This window comes from Passer domesticus, chromosome 5, assembly GCF_036417665.1.
Source record: "Passer domesticus isolate bPasDom1 chromosome 5, bPasDom1.hap1, whole genome shotgun sequence".
NCBI lineage: Eukaryota > Metazoa > Chordata > Aves > Passeriformes > Passeridae > Passer > Passer domesticus.
The window spans coordinates 45,030,983-45,054,655 of NC_087478.1; the positions used below are offsets into that span (position 1 = coordinate 45,030,983).

A 23,673-nucleotide genomic window follows, 5' to 3' on the forward strand; every position below is an offset into this window, starting at 1 on the left:
GTAGAACACATACTCTTTGTCAATTACAGAAGTAATGTTTCTGTTGTCTGGAAAAGATTCAGGATGTCAGATAATATTCTGAAATTTAAAAAAAAATTTAGAATGCAATGCTATTTTATAGAAGATATTCCATTTACTGTGTTTGAATATTTCCTCCTTCTATTCTCTCCCTTGATGCCGTGTATGTAATCTCTTGAAACACCACAGAAGATATATTTAATTTGCTCCAATTCCTTTCTCTTCAATTCTCATTTGTATATGAACCACCATAAATAGGAACACCTGGCTTTAACCAGTAATGCCACATGTCATTGCTACAGGCAACATCTCCTCTTTTGATCATGAGGATGATTTCTTTGATTTTTCCAATAATATCTTGAATATATTGATTAGTGGACAAAGCACCACTTTGGCACTTGCCTCTTTATTATTGTAAGGAGAGGAAAAATGTTCTAATGCAACAAATGTGTTGGTGCATAGGGGCATTAAATTCCATTTCCTTTGTGCTAAACTCTCAGTTCTCTGACAAACAACATCCACACAGAGGAAAATGCTTTTTGGGAAAAAACATTTATTGAAAATTAGTCTCTAGAGACTTCTAAAAAGCAATTGCTCTGTGCCACCAACTATATCAGACCAATGCCAGGGGAAGCTAAATGATGAGAAAGAAATTTCAGATCTTTGGAACCTACCAAGAGAGTGAAAGCTCCATGGCACCTAATATGACATTTGTTGGATTTCTTGCCTCCACTTCTGCTTTTTCTCCTGAAGTGGGACAAAACCCATCACTGGCCTCAGGATGACCTAATAAATTGATTTTTTTGGCATATTAAAATGGCATGTGCTTTCTAGGCACCACTGAAGTGGACATAGAGTGGAAAGTGTCAATGGGCTGTTGACATGCTTGGTTGAAGAGACCACCTGTCTCCTGTAGGTAGGGCTGTTTTGGAAGAATTCTCTTACTTGAAAGTACTTTGTGGATTTTGCTAAATATGAATTTTTCAAAGACAAATCTCATTGTTTACACAAGTGGGATGGTGTTCAGAGAGTCAGAAAGGAGGACTGAGAGAGCCTCAGTCTTAAATGCATTTATCATGTGTCCAGTGCCTGCTGAAACGAGCTGTAGGCATAAATCCCTGGAAACAGTGGTGTCTTAGGAGTTTGTGTCCAGTGAGAGCCTTATGGCATCATTGTCCCATTGGCTCTCTTCAGAAACCTGTCAGACCAGGAGTGTTTGGGTGGCTACCAGGTGAATTTGCAAGAGACAGAACACATAAGAGACTAATTATTAATAATATTTTCATTACAAGTATAGAGAATTTATAGAGAATTTGAGTTGCCCTGACAAAAGCTTGAGGATTAATAATAAATAATACTTTTTAAAGTATTATTTTTTTTCTCTTAAAAGGAGGGAAAGTGAAGGAATTTTATTCTTGGCAATTTTTGGGGCCAGCAGCTCTCACCTTTCTCAGAGAAAGGACTGTGTTTGCTGCCCAATGCCTCTCTTCGCTCAAGTAGGAGGCGCAGCCTGTGTCTCTGTGTATTCAATCTTACTCAGACAGTGGAAATATGTAGGGAAGGATGGACATCATATACTGTGTGGCAATCATGAACTCACCATGAGTGATGCTGTCAGTAGTCTCCTCTGACTGAAATTTGTCTCAGTACCACTGTCAGATCAACTCATGCCCACTGGGTATGTTTAGCAATGCAAACCAGGGAATTATTATGCTTCCTGTGTAGGTGGGATGTTGAAATAAAACAGCCTCAATCCATTTGTCTTCACTTTGATTCCCTCTGCAGGGTAAATTGGGCTGTGGTGGTTCAAGGTCCCCTTTCTGTCAATGACAACACATCAGCATTTTCAGATATAGTGCAACCCACTCAAGGATGTGGTTTTCCATCTACAGGTACCAATTTCTTCCCCCTGTGCACACCTAGTGCATGAGTCTGACAGATTTAAAATTAGGAGCCTCAGTTTCTTGTCTAAAGCTTTATGTGATGAGTCCAAATCAAAATGATGCAATATTTTAGAGATTGTTGCAGATACAGGAATTAAACTTTAATATCCTCACATCCCTGTGATGGTGTAATTTATAGCCTATTCTGCTTCAGTACTCAGTGTAATGCTCAGTCTCCCTAAAAAGCACGAAAAAATAACAGAAAGACATAAAAATCAAGCTCAAGTCTTGGAATAATATCTGGGCTCTTTGGATGGGAAAGGCGAGGAGGCTGAAGATGTCATAAAAATGTACGTGTGCAAGGAAAGTGTCATAATTAGCAACAAGGTGCTATCACCCCACTGTCTGAGTTAACTTCCCCTCTGCACTCGATCAGAGTATTAAGGAACATCTCAAATCTCTCTGCTGATGGTCAAGCTGGAATTCACAACATTTTAATACAGCCCATGTTTGGAGAGTTTCGCAAAGAAAGAATTGTTAATGAGTAATCCTTGTCCATTAGGGCACTGAGCCAATAAACCCAAGCTTTGATTCATTGTGTTATCACTACAGGCTTCTGCTAAACATGAAAGAAAAACAAAACAAAAATGTTCCTATGTGAGAATCATTAGGATACTGAACTGAGTGCAGAACTGTCTTACATCCTGCCATCTGCAGTCTTCCAGAAAAGAACAGTAAGTAATAATTCCTTAAACTGATAGCTTGTTGCTGTTGTGTAGCATAAAAGTAATACTATCACCTGAATTTTTTAGTGGATGTTAATGGATTTTTTGATCAGAAAAAAAGATTTAAAGTGAAGAATAATTTAGGAAGTAATTTCATCCTCAAAACTGTCTCCACAGTAAGAATTCCCTTTGGGAAAAATGATAAGGTGAAAAATATGGTCATGTTGAAATTTGTCTTTAGAAGCTGGCTCCTGTGTGTCACTGGAACAGAAGGTGGAACTTTGATATCGAGACTTACTTGCAACAGCAGTATCTAGTTAATTGTGTGCATTAGCTTTGAATTTTTTTTTCTTATTTTAGAAACAGGAAATATTTTCAATGTGATTAATGGGAGAATAGAGAAAAATCCAGAGAGGAGAAATTATATTTGTTTCATACATTTTTTTCTTTGACAGTTCTGTGTACATATTTCAAGTGCATCTTCCAAAGTTTAAGATTTTAGAACATATTTCACATAACTAGGAAAAGTAAAAGGGGGTTTCAAATTTCAAGTGATTACTGTTTGAATCCATTGCTAGTTTTTAAGAAAATGTAATTCTACTCTGAGTGTTTCTGCTACTCACTTATCTTCAGAAAACTATAACTGTGGCGGAACACGTTTCGCTTCTGGTTTTTTTATTGCTATTACTTGTGTTACAGAGAACCTAGAGATTGGAAATTATATTGGAATGTCACTAGTCTAAATGGCAGTCCAAAAACAAGTTAGAAGTGGAGGGCTTGCAGGTTTTTCAGGTCAGACATGAAAAAGACGCTGGATAAAGCAAGAAACACACAGATGGTGTCTAGGAGGTAATCCCAGGCAGAGTCAGAAGCTGGCCCCACTCTTTGAAGTCACTTACCTGCTTACAGAAATGTCATTGATACTTCTCACAGAGTTTTCATTTCTACTTGGGACTCAGATATCTGCCTTTACTTCAAAATTAAGAAGTAGGAATATTCTAATTTTTTTTTCTGTGTCCTGTGTCTCTTCCCTGCTCTGATTTTAAACTCCATATTAAGAAATGTAACAGAAAATTTCAAATAAGCACAGTAACACTTGTCCTGCCTCTGCTTCTCAAACTTGCTTGTATGGTTGCTAGCATTTCACATCAGTTGCTGTGTAGTTGCCTGTAGTGCTGTGCTTGCCAAAATGACCTGAGAGCAGCAGGCTGGAAATAGAGAGCATGAATCTTCCTAATGCTTTCAGGTCCCTTTGATACACTTTAAAACAAACAGGTAAGCAAATAAAATAGCTTCTCAAATAACTGAGGCACTGCATTAAATATTCTACAGAAAGATTATGAGGCCACATCAAAAGCCCGTGAATGAGATGGGAATCTATCTTCCCATTGATGTTAACAGTGTTTGGATTGGGCCATAGATTAATGATGTTACTGAAATTTCTTTTTGAGCAATAGGCAGTCAGATGTGTGAAGAATAGGAAAATATTATGGGACAGATGGAAGGAAATGTACTTCACTAATATTCGTGAAAGATTTTCCATGTGCTTTGATATATCTTCCTTTGCTGAGTAATTGAAATAGATTCAACCATTCTTCTGAAGGTAAACCACAATTAGAGCTGTCATGGAGCTTTTTTGATAATCAAATATATTTTTGACATTTACTTGAAAGTGTGGGGCCATGATGCTTTCGTTTTCAGTGAAGTCAGTTGATTTAATAATTATTTCAGTAAGAGACTTGGCTTTGCTGACACAGAAGCCAGGGAAAGCTTTCCTATTGACCATAGCAAGGTCAGGGTAGTGCACAGATAAGAGCCTACAATAAATCTGAAATCTAGAGTTCAATTGTCTATACATATATATTTGTATACTGCAATGAACATGTATCCTATAAGACATCTGAATAAATATGTATATACAACCATGCAGTGGAAAAACAAGCCCCATATAAAATAATATACATGTAAATTTTCTTAGTTAAACATAGAACATGTAAACACACACTGATTGTTCTGAAGTATGTTAAAGGTTACATGTAATGAAGTTTTATGCAATTCTGAGCTCTTAACATGCAGTTGAAGACAATAATCTCAAGCAGCTGGGCGCGTATTTTACTTTATATGTACTGATCTGTGTTTTCTTTTGCTGTATATTTTGGCCTATGAAATAATCTCCAAAGGTGGTGGAATAAATTGCTTTATTTAAAAAGTTAACTAAAAATTATTTGGAAAAAATATACTTTCTAATTTATCACATGCCTTTTCTTTTCTCTTGAATGGCTCTAATTTTAGAGACCACTATTGTTTTCCTGTGCTTCTATTGCCTTTATTTCAGCTTTTACATGCCAGATACTCTTTGTTTTTGTTGTTACACCTCAGGATGGAGTAGCAGTCCAATATAGTGACCTACATTATTTCCCAGAACTGAACAATATAAGGAGTAAGTGTAGCTTCAATGCTCTGTACTGTGCACCTAGTGTAGCTCTTAGAGCTGGAAATCAGCACCTGCTCCTTTTAAATACATATGAAATTACTTATATGGATAAATTTAATGTAGGCTAGATAGCTCACAGCAGGCTGGACTCAGGAGAAAATCAAAGCCAATATCAATCAGTATTTAATGAAGAATTTGGGGTTCAGTGAAATCTCCAGTACCAAAGTTAGATGCATTGGAAAATATATTTCTGGTCTTTTTTGTGGTGATCTTGTGGCTTGCAGAAACCCCAAGAAGATAGGAGTAATCTCTTCCATGAGATCTAGTAAATGGTCAGCATCAGCTGGATATATTAAAGAAAATGAAATATTAAAATGGTGGGAGTTGAAAAATCACCATGAACATTTGGCTTGACTTGAATCCATCCAGACAAAGATATGTGTAGCAGGAAGCATAGAGTTACAAAACCTGTAATGCCCTATAATAGTGCAGATTATTACAAATATGTCCTCAGTAGTCTCACTATGAACAAGGCAGTATTAATAACATGAAGATTGGGTCTTTTTGTGTGTGTATGCAAAGAGTAACAGATTTTAAGGAGTTTATCTTGAGGTTAAAGAGGGGCATAATACAATGATATGTTAAAAAAAATGAAATATCCTAAATAAAAATAAGTTTATAGACATATCAAAGAGAAAAAAGACAATTTATAAGCCTTTAGAAACATAGCTTGGCAGCTTTTTTTTCTTTATTTGCAGCACAAATAAAGAAAAAGCAGGATGTAGAATGTAGAACTTACAAGCTAAGAATCTATGCATTGAAAGTCTGAGGATATACTGGCAGTAAATGCTTCTAAATAGATGTCCTCTTGGGACTGCATTTAATGTATTTTGATACAGCTTCCAACATTCCCTAAGAAGATAAATTCTAGGCTCTGTATTAACATACAGAAATTCACAATCCCAGTGCTGATGTTGGGTGTTGTAGTGTTAGGCCCACAAAAAGGGGCTGATGAGGAGACATGAGAAGTAGTAGCGGCAGTGGTGGAGCAGTTGTCATGTCTGGCTGTAAGGAGAGCTCATCCTGCAAGGAACTCTAAGGGCTTCACTTCCATGGGCTGGGACATGAGGAGAGGGCACTGATGGTCTCTCTTCTCTGGTCTTCAACAAGAAAATCCAGAAAATATTCATTAGCCCTCTGAAAATACCTTGTTTTGATGTTTTTCTTGCTGGCCGTTATAATGGTCCTGACTGTGTCACTGCCTTCTCCCATCACAGAACACTTCTAATGGGCTGTAAGAGTAATCCCATCCCAAGGGTTTGTTATGGGTATTTAATGAGAAATCTGTCTGTCAAGAATTTTAAGACCTTAGAGCCATGTGAGTAGCCCCACATCCTGATTTCAGCAGATAACTTCTCTGGAAAATGAGGCAGAGAGGCAATAAAATGGTTGGAAGTAAACGTGGACCTAGTGGGGTGGCTGGGCTGGTTGCCAAACCCCATCCAAGATACACGGAGTGTTTCTGCTGTTGCAAAACTATGTTTCTGTGCTAGATTTGAGACTCTGTGTTTATATGTGATTTGCCACAAGAACCCTATCTGGTCTGTGATACAAGTAGCTTTTGACATTTCTAAGTAAACTGTTTAAATTATCTGTGGGCAGACATTTAAAATGCATCTGTCTAATTAGAGGGCCTCTGTTTATGTTAAAAAAGAACTTAATGAATCCTTACAGACAAATCTGAATATAATTACAGAGTGTGCTTGTCACTCTCACAGGCTACTTCCCAGCCTGCTCAGCACTGGGCTGTCCCGCAGCATTCACGTTTTTGTCAGATGATTTCATTTCTCCTCAAGAAACATGCTGGGCCCTCACTGGGAAGCAGCCTGGGCTAGAACTCTCAAATGCCTTCAGTGAGTGGAAATGCAGTCCCAGGGACAGTCTCGCGGTAATAAAGCCAAATAAAGAATTAAGACTGTAAAACAAAGGAAAATAGATTGCTGATGAGTTTCTGCAGAATCTTCTTGGTGTCTGTATAAGCCCTTGAGACATCTACTTATTGGAGTTCTACATTCTCCTGTTGGTCCTGCCTCAGATGCAAGCTGGAGTTGGCCCAGACTGAGCAGCCCCTTGCACACCTGTCCCCACCTCTCCAGGGAGAGTTGTGTGGCTTCTTGAGACCAGCAAGAGTGGGTGGGCAAGCCTGCTTATCAGAGCAAGGCTTGGCTTTCTGTGTTGGTCACCATCTATCATCTCTCTATCCAGTAGTTACTGAAGACAAGATAAAGAGCTGATCCCTAGAAATTAAATTCAAGTTTCCCATCTGTGTTCTTCTCATCTAACCATAAACTTACATTTTTTCAGTAAGTGAAAGCAATGAAATGATGGAAGGGTTGTGAAAAATAATGCAGACAATTGGTATTACATGGCAGGAGGGCTGGGCAGCATGCCCTCAGGAGGTCAGACCAGTGCTTCAGTCTGAATATTTGAATAAACTTGGGCATGAACCGCTATTAATTTAAAATGACCAGAAAGAGGGCAAATAAAATATGCCACAGCAAGGAAAAAACAAACAGGCTGGATGTAGCATTTTATTTAAAGGCTGAATTAGGTTTTATAATTTCAAGACAATGTTTGTTACAGCAAATATTGAAACAACTTCCTGCATTCTGCTTTACACTAGGTACACAAAAGTTAGTTATCTTGTTTTAAATATTCTTTTTGCTTCATATATTTCAGGGTCTCTTTTCAACCTCCTGTTTAATCAGCATATTACTCCTGAACTGAAGAATAAATGGGATCCGAAATGAATTTAATAGGACATCATCAGCTAGCTACTGCTGATGGATTTCCTCTTGCTGAAGGTTCTCATTTGTTTGGTAAGTCACCAAATTAGGTTGAAATAGCAAGCTGTCCTATACTCAGAAACCTAGGAGAAAATGGACTGAAATTTAAAGTCAAGGATATTAGGCTGAAATGTGCCAACTTTCTTGAATTTTCAATACCTATGAGAGGAATAACAAACAATAGATCTGTGTGCTAATACAATCCTGCAAATTATTGCTCTCATCACTGCTCACAGCATAACCTGTAGGTTGTTTTTGTGACACTCTTCTAATACTGGAGATCATTTGGCAAAAACAGACCTTTGTATGGAGGCTGGATTATACCTTCATGTGAGTCACTTAAATCAAGCTAAGCAGATATATTTCCAGTTAATCTGTAACAGAATTATAGTGCAATGTATTTGCATTGCATATTATGCAAATTTATGAAAGTAATTTCACCTAAATTAAAATCTCTGTCTTATTAAGACCATTAAAAACGTATCCTATTAACTTCAGTGCACAAGAAAATTATAAAGTAGGCTGGAAGATTCTCCTTGCTGCAGTTTCACTGAAATTTTCAAAGCTAAGCATGAGCTTGTTAATGAGTAAAAAATTCTTAGTCAATATTTTATAAGCATGGGTAAGCTCTTTTCTGATATATGTACTGCTAAGAAAAAAAAAAAGATAATAAAGTTTTTTAGCCTTTCATTTGACAAGAGAGTGGGTCCTTCATTGAGTAAGTTATGATACATTGAGGGCCCCACAAACAAGGCAGGCCTCCACAAAATGCTGCAACACTTGAGAAGTTTACAGTCTAAATAGGACCAGAATTCTGCCTTTTTGAGTGCTGGAAAAGCAGAATCCATTCCAGTTTCATCTGTCTGAAACAAGAGTAATGCCTGGGGCCTGGAAGGAAGGACTCTGGCACCCAGAGCCACTCCAGCTGCAGAGCTCCTAGAAGTCAGGACATGTCTACAAGTCAGAGCACTTGCAGTATCCTGGCTCCATGCAATTAAACTAAAGCATTATCACTCATGGTAAGCAGAATCCACTCTATTATTGTGCATTGCTTTGTGTTGGGGTTTGGTTGGAGAAATGTTTTGGAGTTGTTGAAAAAAATATATGCTAACAGCTAAACAGCTCCTTTGCTACCTCTTAATTCCAATGTCAGGCCATGATATACAGAGAGGAGAATGATGTTCAAATCTAGGGTGCCAAATTTTATGTTCAGTTATTTTTCAAAACTCCTGCATACCTGAACTACTTCAGATTTTTGTCAAGAAATTTCCCCCGATATCTACTTTTTCATTAATTATTTCATTAATTAAAGGACTAATGATAAGGTTGCTTGAAAATACAAGGAAGAATGTTAATGTAAGATACTTTCCCTCCACTGGGTAATCTTACTTACAAATTGTGAAGCTTTCAGAAGAGGCATTGTGTCTCTCATTAAAGGTGTTCAGAGCTTAGCACAATGGAGATTTAATTCAAACTGACATTTCTGTAACAGAAAGAAATAATATATTAAGGAGTTGAATCAGAGGTCCTATTAGGAAGAAAACTTAACAGTCCTGCTGTGTTTCACTTAGGCTCAGTTTTGTTTGGGGTATCACTCTAATATGGTATCTTTTTTGCTTTTATAGCTGGAAAAAAGCCTATCAGAAATAATATGCAACTGAGTGCACAGAGAAAGTTACTCATTGTGAAAATATGATTCCATCTCTGCAAAACACTTGTAGGAAATGGCTTTGCCTCTCAATTCTTTATCTTTGTAAATTATTTGCAATGTTTGACATTCCATTTTGGCAGGAAGTGACTTGTGAACTCCAGAAAACAGGAAGAAAGCTTTTCTTTTAGATGGTCCTTATAATGCATGTTTCTTTTAGGTCTTTTCATACATTTCGGTTCACAAGTTAAAAATTGCTGGCTTACAGAAATTACCCTTTATACAAACCAGTCTCCTTTATTCAAAGATGCACACTCACATTCTGTAAGAAAAACCTTGGAAATACATTTTGTTTTCATTCTGCTTTATTCAGTCTATGGGGAGAGTGTTCTTAGACCTTCAGAAGTAAATCTAATTGCTTCTCCAAACATTAGCTCCAGGTTCAGGGCTTTCAAAAAGAAATGTCAATTCTGAGTTGCCTGTGCTTTGAACCTCGTGGTAATTCAAGGACACTTCTATATCCTTAGCCTCAAGACTTCTAGATGCAACAGGTTTCAGAAAAAAGACTGTCTACCTTTCAGTAGATGAAAATTGTATGCTGCCTTTTTAGAGTAACTAAAGTAAAGTAAAGTATCTCTGTATGTTTTTGGAGTCAGTGTGTTTTAGCCATAGTTTTTCACTTCTGCAGTTATGAGTCCCTGGGGAAAGGGCCTCAAAGTGCAAATGAGGAAGGATCTTTAACCTAGTTAAAGTCAGGGTCCTTCCCTTCCACCCTGTCCTCCTGCAAAACTGCTTTTCTATTTCTAACTCTCTACTCAGGTGATTCAGAAATGTTATATATTTGTGTGGCACCTGAAATATATACAGTATGTGACTCCAACTCTCGTTTCTATGATAAGTAGCTCGCTCTATTTTCTGTGAAAGCACCTCATATAGAAGTTGCTAGTATGCAAGATACTGTGGGAAACTTCAGATACCAGAAACTGAATTATTTCTAATTCTTAGTTTGAATGAAGACCTATTTCAAGTATTTTCAAGTATTTCAAGTATTTTTGATGGCCTGAAAATGTTTTCTTGTAATGTGACACTAAAATATAACAAGACAAGAAATGTCACCACATGTCCCTAGCTGGGAAAGAAGGTTCTGGGGGGAATGAGCACTTAAAAGCTGTATGGAAAAAGATGAGGAACAATAAGAAAAAAAAATTACATCTAACAAAGGTGGGGGGGAAAGACCAATATATCTAAACTTCTTAATGAAAGAACAACAAATATCATTGAAAATTGTTGTAGATACAGAACAGTGCCTAAGAGTAGCTTAAAAGACTGACTCCTTTTAGGTAAATCTTTCTTTTTCTGTTTTTTTTTTTTTTTTTTCCTTGGCTTAGTTTAGTTTGGTTTGATTTGTGGTTATTTGGGGTTTTTTAGCTGTTGTTTTGTTGGGGAATTTTGGTTTATTTTGTGGGGTTTTTTTGGTTTTGTTTTTGTTTGGTGGTTTGTTTGTTTGGTTTTGTTTTGTTTTGTCTTTTCTCTGTGTGTATTTTTATAATAAATAATAGTGATAAAAAAGTTGTTAGGGTCAAGTGTCCAAACTGATTAAACAGCTTCAAGATCATAAGATATGTTAAATAACTTCTTGTCTTTGGCACCACCTGGCAGTTGATGCAACATCTGGCTTCATCCCTGCAGAGCAGATAATTAGGCTCATAACTGACCCCCAAATCAAAAGGAAACAAACCAGCACAAATTAAAACAGAAAACATTGGATGCATAATAATTATTAAGAGAGCCAAACCAAACAGAGGGGCAATGTGAGTAAAAAAATTAATGAGAAGGACAGATTGGATGTGGCTTACAGCAACCTGCTTATGAGGAAGGTGTCCCTTCCTATTTCAGGGTTTGGAATTAGATGATCTTTAAGGTCCTTTCCAGCCCAAACCATTGTGTCTTGTCATATAGATGTGTCCAGTATGGTCTGAGCACTTTGGCCTTTTTTTGAGAATGCAATATTTTTCCACTTATAAAACCTGCTTCCTGTGATACTGGAGTGGTTAATCACTTGCACAGAACCACCTGACCTTACCAAATATTCATTGATACAAAATTTGGTTGTAACTAAACCACAATAGGTACAAAAAACAATGGCTAGGCTACTTGGAGGCATCCCCTCAAACTGGTAGCCAAATTTTATCCAGGTAAATCCACATTGGAACAGACATTGTTTCCGGCATCTACAAACAAATTGCTCGTAATGAAGTTAATTAGTAAACTATACAACCTCTGGTCTGTGTCACTCCTTTCGAATCTTAAAGAAAGTTCTCACAGTAAAGAAGTGAACAGGACACAAAGCAGAATTAAGAAGTTTCATGTACATGTAGACTGTAGGAGGTAAAAAAAGGAAAAAGAGAGAGAAACAAGGACTGTGGCACCTTAAGGAGAATATTTTTCATCAAGAAATGGTCAGACTGAACACAGCCTGAGGTAGGATATTGCCATATTCTGCCCTGGATATTTTTGTTATCTATTCTTGCACTCTTCCTTGAAATTGTGGGATGCTAGTAGGATTTTTACACCAAGAAATCTTTAAAAGACAAGCGAATCATTTGTTTGGAATTAAACCAGGATTTTGATAATGCCTATGCCATGGTTTCCAAATTACCAAATTCTGGACATTGTTATTTTATTATGTTCCTTTATGAATAATGAAGGAGAGCCAGGGGTTCATATTTTAAACCTGCTTAGAATTTAGTTCTCTTTGTTAAAATTTATATTAGTGGAACAATAACTTTTACATTAAAATGTGATCTTGTAAGTTCTGTAATATTCTGCATAAAATTGCATTTAGCTTGCACAAATTCTCAGTATCCTTCTGTAAATTGAAAACAGTTTATTTATTCCTGCAAGGAATATTTCTACAAGTCAAACATATTTTGAAGTTTCTTGTAAAGTATTCTGTCTAAAATTTAAAGCAAGAAAAGTAAAACTCTCTAATAAATTTCATTTGCAAGTAGAAAAAATATTTGTAAAACAATGATCACAAGCATGTGAATGTTTCACTTTGTTTTTAGCAAGCTTTCAATATTTTTTTAAAAGGTTTTAATTGAAAAACACTTATTTACAAAATCTAAGATTTGCAAACAGAAAAAATATGTAGATGTCATTAACTTAACATATGTATGTGCTTAAAAATCAGACAGGTATCCTTCCAAAAGGAAAAAGAGATAAATGGTTCAAAATATTTAAGACCACACAAACAAAATGTCGGTGTAGTCCAATGAGCTCATTTCTAATTTCACTTTCACTGCTTATACTACTGCAACTGCAATGATTTTACTGGGCTGCTCATGCTTTACTTGCATGAGACCAGTCCATCCCAGACCTCTATTAATAGATATATCTGGAGAAAAGCTTATGTACGTTCCGCTTGGTAAGATAAGATTACTTTTCTTTGTGATAAGAAATTATTCAGTCCAGACTCTCACGTACACATCTACACGTACATCATGCTCAGGTCTACTTAAACCAAACCAAAACCAAACAAAAAACCCTCAAAACTTCAAGCTAAAGTGGGAAAACCTACATAGTTGCAAGCTAATTATCTTCAAAAATCATACTGGTCTTTGAGCACTTCCCAGAGTTTAAGCTGTGAGTCTGTTTTACATAGAACAGGAACATGTTCTCTCAGTCTCTCTCAAATCTGTCTGGTTTTCCTTTTCCCTTCCATTGGTCTGAGCATGGACTCAGTTCAGCTAAATTGTTTAACGCTGTGTCTGACAGAAGGAAAAAGGAGGTGATATGGACTGTTTGGCTTTTTTCCCTCAACTTAATTAAGACTCTTTTTTTTTTGTTTGTTTGTTTGTTTGGGTTTTTTGTGTTTTTTTTTCTTTGGTTTTTTTTGTTGTTGTTGTTGTTGTTGTTGTTGTTGTTGGGTTTTTTTTGGTTTTTTGTTTCCTTTGGATGCAGAGTAGAGTTAATCATTGGGAAGATTTTTCTAAACATACTTGCGGCCCAAATGGCTCTACAGTTGTTTAAATAACCCCCCAGTGTTGTCTCAGGATGTGCTGCAGTCCGTTAATAGCTCTGAATTTTTTAACAAGTGCTGATATTTTTTTTCTGTGGAAGGAATGTTGCCTGCTCTTCTTGCTCTTTCAGAGACCCAAGCAGTTCAAGAGGCTGGTATACAGCTTTTGTGGAGTTTCCTGTATATGGCAGAAAGCTAAAAATCAAGAGTTTCTTCCTTTTCATTTTGGGATTGTGCCACTTTCTTTTAGAAAACTCAACTAATTACCAAGGAGCAAATGAAAACTTAGGTTTCCACAGTGAACAGATTCCTTTCTAAACAGAGACTGAATGATTGTGTACTGCACAATTAACCCCATATTTGTACCTGAAGTACCTTGACCAGTCTTCATGAGCAGCAGTCTCAACAAGTGGCAAATACAGCTAAAATAATATAATTTACTGGATATGAACTCTTTGCTGTCCTCACCCTTCACTTGTTTTGTCACCGCTGTGGCTGGCAGGTATTGGTGACACCTTGCATCTGATGCATGAAGCTGTAATGTCACTTCCAGGCTCTTCGCAGAGTCCCCAGATGCCCTCTGTGTGGCTATAAACTTGTTTAAATGGCATAACCTTGGATTTGGGGAGTGTCTTCTGCTCTCTGCTTCTGCAGCCCTTGGTGCCCTGGCCTCTTCCAGAGCAATGAAATGCAGCCATAATTAAACTAATTGCTGGTAATAAAGGGCACCATTATTCTAATTTGTTTTTTTTGTCACGTTTTTCCAGATATACATCTCACTCCTTATTCTGGAACTGGGACCTCAACACTTGTAATTGGCAAGGATGTGCTGTGGGCAATAATAGAGCAACCACACAAACCCAAAACTCTTGCATGGCTTCTGCAGCATGATAAAATAGGAAGGGCAGAAAGCTGCAGATCAAGAGCGTGAGACCTTGAAAGTGAAAAAGTCAGTGTAATTAAAAGGTCAATTTCTGGCACTAACTGAAGTGAGACAAAGGAGAGGGAAGAATCCCCCACTATAGATTTTAATTACTTTTGTCATTGCAGATGTTCTCTGTTCTTAAACTGTTGGCATTTCTTCGTTGTTTTTGATTCCTCACAAAAGAAGGACACTTGTCCATGACCAATTTTATGTCAGCAAAAATTTTTTTGGAGTTCTTCTGAAGTACTGTTAAGTGATGGTCACCAGTAAGCATTAATCTATGATTTCCTTGTAAATACTGCTGTTGATTCAAATAAAACTGGACTGATCATCTTCCTGGAAATATGTACTCTTTTTCTCAGACTCTCTTCTTGGAACTATTGAAGGAATTGAGTCGGAGTTTTCGCAAAACCACAAGATGTGGCTCTCTCCAACAGAAAATAAGAAATAGTTTGCAAATAACTTTTAAATTCAGCTTTTCAGTTGTTTGATGTGGACTTGATTTTACCTACACCATCCAGGGACTGCTAGATTTTTTTGTGCTTGGAATACAGAAAAGAGATGAGGGTTCAGTTGTCTGCAATTTAAAGTATGCTATTTAATGAGCAAGGTTAAGGTAACCTCCAGGTACTGCGTTGATCCTGACAGGAAAGGTTGCCGCTCCTTGTGCCACTGCCATGTCTGTGGCTGGCTCAGAGGTGACTAATGCTGCCTTACAGAGGTGTTTTCTGTGAGAGCCTCCCAGCTGCACTGAATGGCACAGGGGCAGGGGACCAGGCTGCAGAGGCTGGCTGGCCACTGGAGGCTGGATGGTGAGAAGGTTGCATTTCATCACTGACATTAGGAATATCTTTCTTGCTCTTTCCTAGTAACCTCACCTTCCTATTTCAGGTTCTTCTTGAAGGCTTATTTCATGTTTTCAGTCTTCTAATTAAGCCTCATTCTTGTTGTTTTTCCCTAGTGCAGTTTTTGTCTGTCATGATGTATTCATTTAGAATTAATACAAATTAACAAGATATTTGAATCTTGATTTATCTTTCACCAATACAATGGGGTTTTTGTCATTTGTTTGGATTTCTTCCATTCTGCTTTTAGACCTAATTTGAGTTGCTAACTTCTCTGGGGTGTAGTTGCTCTTTCTTATAAACTGAACAATCATAGAATTACCTGCACAATATTTTTCAAGATATTTTTATGTAGCTGCCAGTGCTGGACATTTCCACCAGTTATAAAGGAGTGTCTGAGAATGAATAAATTATATTTAAAACTTCTTGCAGTGTATTTGTGTAGCAAATCTGAGTTTAGATAATGCAATCTTTGTGTTTCTGGATGGTTTTTGAGATAGATGTCTGGAAGTGGAAACTTCTCTGATAAATACAATTTCATGGCAGTAATAGAAATTGGTTTTGCATTATTATTTTCCAGGTGTCCTTTCAGAACCAATGAGTTCTCCAGTGCAAGAGGCAGATGTATCACCTTATGCACAGTACAACAATGTGCCATTTCCCCAAGTTCAGCCTCAGATCTCATCGCCATCTTATTACTCCAACTTAGGCTTCTACCCTCCACAGCATGAGGAATGGTACTCCCCTGGGATGTATGAACTCAGGAGGTTACCCTCAGAGACCTTTTTCACAAGGGAGACAGAGATAATGGATATCCCTGCAGCCAAAAAGCCCAGACTGGGTCACTCCACGGGAAGAGTGAAGGGAGAAGAGCTCTGTGTGGTCTGCGGTGACAAAGCCTCTGGGTATCACTATAATGCCCTTACCTGTGAAGGATGCAAAGGTAGGATGAAGTCAGTTCAGATAATAACGGCAGCTTTTCAGGATTTGTTGTTGTTGTTCTGTGGTTTTTTTTGGTTTTTTTTTTGGTTTTTTTTGTTTTTTTTTTTTTTTCCTTTTCTTTTTAATTTCATCCAAATCATTAATCATATTAGAGATTTGCATTTGGATCCTGTGTACCCTATTCTGTATTTCCCCCAAGGCAGACTGGCAGTGTCTTCTCCCATTGCCCTATGGTTGGTTGTGCAGCACCACAGGCCAACCTACAGCTCTTGGGCACCATTAGCTTTTGGTGAACTGCAGGACAGCTTTCTGTGGACACTGGCAGCCTGGCTCTGCTCTCTGTGGAAGCTGCTCATGCCATTCTCTTCCTGTGGAAGGAACAAGCCCATGGAGGCCCCTGGGAGATGAGTGCTAGGCTGCCCTAGAAAATAGCTAAAACCAGCCCAAGTGCCACATGTAGTGTGCATTGAAGGGAAGTAAAAGCTGTCAGCCCCCACCTGCAGGCTGTTCCCAGGGACTCTCTTTCCCCCAGCTCCCTAAGAATATGATGGGTGTCTTCAGGTTTGTGAAATTAAAGGATTTCTAGTTCTATATTTTCTTCTAAGGGTGGCCCCTATCTCTAGGGAGGGAGCTTCTTCAGGAAGAAGGTTGTATCTGCAGGACAATATTCTTCTTTTTAGAAGAATATTATTCACATATTATTATCAGGATAAATGTGATGTAGAAAATTGCTGATATTCTACATGAAAACATGATTGTCAGATATTTTAGCAGAGAAGGACAAGAGGTTATGTCAACTATCATTCCTGAAGAGGTATAATATACCTGTGACAGGGCTGAGATACATTATGGCCAGAAAAATAGTGCCCCATTTTTCATCCTGTTCTGTGAATAAATATTTCATTAACATTTCTGTTTTATGGATAAAGACTAAAGCATGGTTACTACCAAATTACTAAAATATCTTAATGTGGAATTCACAGTTATAGAGAGTGGACCTGGACCTAATGTGGGGCTTTTGATTTATTTATCACAAAATAATTTGTGAATAAAAAACAGACCACAGGGCTCGAACACTTGAAACATGAATACAGTCAAGGCTCACACAGTTTATTTCAATAATTCCAATAAATAAGAGATTCATTTCTTTCTGCTGAGTGAATAGCCTTCAAATCAAAAACTGTGAATTAACTCATATTAATGCAGTCATTTTAAACCAGGTTAAAATCAATTTTGATGTGGCAATTCCAAGTAATGATATTTTAATTCTGTTAGTAAGCTGTTCTTCCTCTTTATTAACTGCAGTATTTAATGTGCGAGAAACTTTTGAAAGACTTGAAATTACAAATTTTAAAATTCGTATAGAATGTTTCTATAAGAGAGGTTAAAGCCATCAGGTAAATATTCAGACTAAAGCCCATGATGAAAGGAAAAGTGCATCCACTTCCCTACTGATTCAGTTTGAATCACTCTATGTAACCATAATTTTACTGCTTTATTGGGATAATCTAGTTTATGTTTTTGTTCTGTTTCATGACTGCAACATCAATTACAAAGAATAGTACCCTTTATCAACATAGTAAAAGTTGAATTACTTAAAGATAATGGATTCTGTTTCTACAATAAATTTTAAAGGTGACTAAAGTACCAGCTGATTCAGTAAAGAGATGTGCTGAGGACAGTAATTCTGTCTGACAAGGCAAAGCAGATACAATGTTTTCTGAATCTCTTGATCATGTTTGTTATCTGTGGAGTTTTTCACATGGGTATACATTACCTTCAAAACAGGGAGACCAAAATTAGGCTCGGCTCTACAGTTGTGCTCTTATCAGTGCAGTATAATAACTCCCTCACGTGTCTGTCTTGAAACTCAGTATGAGATTATCCCTTCTTTTTGCAACAAGACTGCTAATTCATGCTCAATGTGTGTCCAAAATAATATGCAGATCCCTTTCTGCAGGACTAGTGCTCACCTTGCAGCACCTCTGCTCCATTGATGCAGTGGATGTTCTTATTCAAAGGAAGAAGCTTTGCACATATTTTTATGGGATTCAATCCTCTGTGATGAATATGTTAATTTTTTTATTATTATTTCTTTCATGGTAATGCATTCAGCAAAACTTTCTGTTCTCTTTGGTTTTCTTTCTTGGGCAGACAGAACAATATTAGGATCTTATCTATTGTCCTCATGAGAATATTTATCTGAAGATATTGGCAGGAGTATATATTGATATATAGATATTTCTTAATGCATTATCATTCATAAACAAATATGTATGAATACTATTTCCTTAGTATTTCACATAATATTTACAGCACAAGGAGCAATACACTGTGTTTAAACTTGCTACTGTGGACACCATTTCTGAAATGGTCTTTGCAGACTGACATCAAAGACATTCTGGTACAGCCTCAGCCTGGATAGTTACACTGGGTTTTAAGGGCCATTGCTAAGGGTTACAGAACGAATGTGACATAATGTTGTGCTTATTTAATTAAGCCACAGAATCAGTTCTGTTGAAACAAAAAGTGTCCATCTTCGAGATCCCTTTCAACCCCAGCCGTTCTATGCCTCTATGAAAAGCTAGCTACACATGCCCTCCATGCAGGCTTGCAGTAGGAGTTTTTGCAGTATTCAAACCACTCCTGTGCTGCTTGAGGTTTCTCACACCAGACTAGAATTCTTCTTGCAAAAAAGGTCCCTCTTTAATCTCCTCCTCACACTAACACCCACCATGGGGGCTGGGGCAAAGGAACACCAGAAGATGTCTTGATGGTCCAACACAACAGAGCAGGTGTTTTGTTAGCAGCTGTGAATTTCAAAAACTCTTAAATTTAAAACCCATCAGGATGCCAAACAGAGATATTTCCAAAGCTTTCATCTAATCTTTTTACAGCTGCCCTCCTTCAACTTTCATAATTTCCATGAGAAAAAAAATCAGCATCAGTAACATTGGAGCAGCTCTACCATAATTAATCATATTCATGACTATCTGAGAACAAAGCAAATTCAACATTTCCAGCCAACATGAGCTTTTTGTAATTTGGTGAGATCAAATGAAAATTAGACTGTGCCAGAAAAACCTTCAACTTTTGGGGTTGCTAACCCTTTGTTAGTTTAACATATGTTGTTTCAGACTTACCTTTAAATTTCAGTAAAACACCTCCTGCTATATAAAGTCAAATTTCCAGCAGTGTAAGTTCATTTTGAATTAGTAGTGAATAATATATACAGAAATTTCATTTATACCAAAAGCTAATTTCAAAATTATTTATGAAGAAGTCTGTTCAAAAATGCAATGATTCCAGAGTCACTTCACAGAAAACTGAAGCAAGAATAGGGTTAAAACTAGTGTTTGCCAAAAAGAAAAAAATATTTTGCTTTTCATTTCAGGTAATTTCACTTTTTCATAAACTTTGTTTTCAAGAGAAAGTATTTGACTGCTTGAATATTGTTGACTCCTAGCTTTTGCATCCATGTTTTTTGCCTTTCTTTTTCTTGTATATCTTTTAAAAATTATTTATCCATTTTTTTCTTTCTTCCATCATGAAAAAGTAAATGCACACCTTGTGAATAGGTTGAGTGATAAAGTCATCAATCAGGCTTAGAATGTTATAAATATTTGTGAAGAGCTTTTCAGTGTTTACTACAAATTAATGTATAATAAATGATATAATTTTAAATTTAGAAATAAAATAATAAATTATATGAAGCAGATGCATTTGCCCTTAAGTGGCAGTGAGAACTTACAGTTTAAATCCAGGCTTTTTTTTCCTTCCCTGACCAGTAAATGGTAATGTATTAAAACCAAGTGAGTGATGAATAAAAATAATGCCTGGGGCTTCTGGACGCTCTAAGTAATCTGCATTTCAAAAGAGACTGATGCCAGTCAACTGTATTCGTTTGAAGAGCAGCCAATAAAACAGACAGCATGGAAGAGATTTCAAGCAGGAATTACTGACTATTCTTAGAAATGCCAGAATTTTTTTGACCAGGTAGTGGAATTGTTTTACTAGATGCTACACACTGGTGCTTGGAAGAGATTAGACAACTGTAAAACCATGGGGCAAATTCGTGAAATTGTCATCTGACAATGCACAATTCTTCAAACACACAGACAATTCTTCAGATTCACAACTGAATGTGCTCTATGATTTGATTATAGGAGACTGGCTCTTATCTGGTCCCTCTTTTAATGCATTAGAGTGTCAGGTTGGAAAACAATAGTTTTATTGTGCCAGGCAGTGGTGATAAGAAAGCAAAAGCTTTTTGAATAACTCTGGTTAATATAAATGTATGCAGAGCTCTAGTTTGAAGTACAGTTTAAATCAGTAATGTGGCAGCAGAAGCTCCCAGGAGTTTATTTCAGAAACCTGCCCTCACATGGGGAGGAAAACTGATTCCCACTGTAGCTGATGCTAAATAGTCTCTGCCTTGTGAAGGACAATGTAACAAGATTATAATGGCACAGTGACTAATACTAAAAATTTAGGAATCATTGACAGCAAAGATTCTGTTGCTTTGTGATGACCCTTATTTAATCACATTTATTATCTTGAGTACCCCATGTTTTGCCCACAGTGCTGCTCTCACAGATGGGCTGCAGCCAAATAGGAGATTTGGACAGACTTAGGAAGGGTCCTCTCAATATTTTGTATCAGTTGCTGTTTGCAGCTATTACTGTGCAATTTTTGAGTGAATCCTGTGACAATACCAGTAGAACTGCCTGTGCAGGTGAAATTAGGTGACTACTTAACTCATCAAGTGGACAATACTTGGTGAATAAGGCTGGAATATCTTGTAAACAGGGGTGGAGGCCACATGTACAATAGGCAGATAGAGCGCAGCTTCCTTATTAAACTTGGGGGTGGGTGAGCAGACCGGTGTGTGGAGCTTCTGTTGCTCCCAGGAGCTGGGGGAAGGGTGAAGAATTACTCATCTCTCTTTCTGCACATTCTGTGCATTCTGCACATTCTGCACCTCAAGAGACTTAACAGACTCACATTTTTTTTCACTGGCTATTTGTATGGTATCACCCTACAGCTCTAGTGCTGGTGCTCAGCCTGCTACTGGCAGGTTTCAGATTTGGGTCTGAATTTTCCCAAACTTCACAATTGCAGGACTTTACTTTGGACTAATGTCTAGTGTTTGAGCTCACTTTTTAAATTATATGACTTGGATACCCTTGTCAGTGTTTGAGCTCATTTTTTAAATTATATGGCTTGGATACTGTTGTCAGTACAAGTATCAAGATTTTAGTCATCCAGGCACTGAGAAAAATGATGATCAGGCAGAACATATGCAATTTGAAAAATCCAGTGAGATGGAGGTGAACTTCACCTTGATGACTTTTTTCTGTGTGTTTTATTTCACCTATGTCACTGTTGTTTTCTGCAGGATTCTTCAGAAGAAGCATCACAAAAAATGCAGTATACAAGTGTAAAAATGGAGGCAACTGCGAGATGGACATGTACATGAGGAGAAAATGCCAGGAGTGCCGTCTAAGGAAATGCAAGCAGATGGGCATGTTGGCTGAATGTATGTATACAGGTATTTGCATCATCCAGTCAGAGTGTGCATTAAATACTGGATTTGCTTGAGTGGTCTGGTTTTGACAATAAAGTTACAAAAGGTGTTATTTGCCAGGTGGAAGGTGTATGAAAGAAGATGCTGTGCCTGTGCAGCAAACCCTGCTGAAAGACAAATGCACTTTTAAGCAATGGGATTTAACTGGTGGTCACGGCTGCAAGGGCATAAGAGCTGAGCAAATGGTGAAGGAAGGCCAGTCCTGCACTGGATGACAGCTATTAGTCTGCTTGAGTGAGGAGCAGGGGAAGTGGGTCTGTGGGAGACTCCCCAGGAGTCAGGGTTTGCAGTGTTATGGAAGCCAGAGCAGGAAAGTCCTGGAGCTTTTCTTTCCTGCTCCTTCTGGGGCTCCCCCAGTCAAGTTATTGCTGGCCAAGTCCAAGTTTTGGCACATACACAATGCCATTTTCAAGAAAAGAGCAGGAGTGTCGCCAGCAGGAAGTTTCTGTGGACTTGCCAGATGTATGTTCCCAGACCTCACCCAGCAATCAGGCAAAGCCGGGTAAGGGCTGGCCCTTTTTTATAGTCTCATTAGCTTTTCTCATGGTGCTGTAGATTTTCCTGCCTTGCATATGGGCACATAGGTAGAACTCATATACACATAGGTCTCCAGAAATGAACCCAAGGGATTTTAACAATGTTGCATAGTAAAACAAATATTCTATTCAGACTGACAGTTTATAAACTTTATTGAGCTTCAAACTGAATAACTCAGAACAATGGGGATATTGAAGTATGACTTTGAACATGTTTAAAGATCCTCTTTGAGTTATTGCACTATTTTTGTAAGCCTGCTCCTGAAAACACTCTGTAAACATCTGCTCTTTTGCCTTCCATGAATAGGACTACAATTTATTCTTCTTGATGGCTCCAGTCACTTTAGTATACACGTATGTGTGAAATCAATTTAGGTTCATACAGGAAATTAATCTACTTGGAATTTTTAATATATTTCTATCCTTCAATCTGATGAGAAGATGCTGTAGTAACTGTTGGTTATATGAGAAACAATAAGCTCCATCAATATTTCGAAGGTGTTGCCAGCATAATGTAATTAATCTTTCATTCTGCAAATTGAACAGGCTGCAAAGATCCTGAGATAGGACATATTCTTGTGCAATACATAAATATATGAGCAGACCCCACTTTAATGGAAGAACTCAATGCACCCTGCATTGTCAGAGGAAAATAATTCCCCTGTGGAGCTCACCCCTGATCCATTGCTTCAAAATTTTGAGGATTCAAAATAGCTTGAGTCACTCAATGCAGCAAAAACCCAACTGAAAAAAACCAGGTCAGTGTAAATAATACTGACTGGGACCACATGAAACTTTTATGCTGGGCTATCATTTTCACAAGCTGGCATACAGGAAATAAAAGCCAGTGGGTGCTGCTGCCATTTGACTCTCTCTCTGCAATGGAAACACGGGGTATCTTGTGTTGCTCATGATTTAACCATAAGTGTGCTCTAATGCACTGCAATGAGGATGTTTGGCAAGGCACAATTTAATGGCTTTAAAGTAGGAGTGTGTAGTATAATTGCTTTTAGTTCAAGGCAATCTAGGACAGTAAATCATGAAACTTCTAGTAGTGTAGGGCATTTATTTGAAAAAAATGTGACTAGGAAATAAAATGTTACCTTGAACTTTGTTTCACTTACTCATTTTGTAGGATTGTAACTGCAAGCTCTGTGGATTCTTTTTTCCCTCTGAACAAGGAGCTAAAGTATTATAAATATTTATGGCACAGCTACTCAACAATCTTTCTCCTGCCCTTTATGTGCAAACTACAGACAGACC

General features: G+C 37.5%; 1 protein-coding gene across 4 annotated transcripts in view; it reads left to right on the plus strand.

Annotated features, from left to right (window-relative positions):
* The first annotated feature begins 2,507 nt into the window (after positions 1-2,507).
* NR1H4 (nuclear receptor subfamily 1 group H member 4) overlaps positions 2,508-23,673 on the plus strand; it is a 36,342-nt gene continuing 15,176 nt past the window's right edge. The window contains exons 1-4 of one of the 4 annotated variants that reach the window (XM_064419841.1): positions 2,508-2,635; positions 7,800-7,939; positions 15,926-16,288; positions 21,686-21,838. In XM_064419841.1, the coding sequence (XP_064275911.1) occupies positions 7,855-7,939; positions 15,926-16,288; positions 21,686-21,838 (601 nt within the window). In that variant the 5' untranslated portion in view covers positions 2,508-2,635; positions 7,800-7,854. Of the gene's footprint in view, positions 2,636-7,799; positions 7,940-8,791; positions 8,926-11,863; positions 12,036-15,925; positions 16,289-21,685; positions 21,839-23,673 lie in introns of those variants that run through there. The other 3 variants (XM_064419842.1, XM_064419844.1, XM_064419843.1) reach the window with 3 other exon arrangements.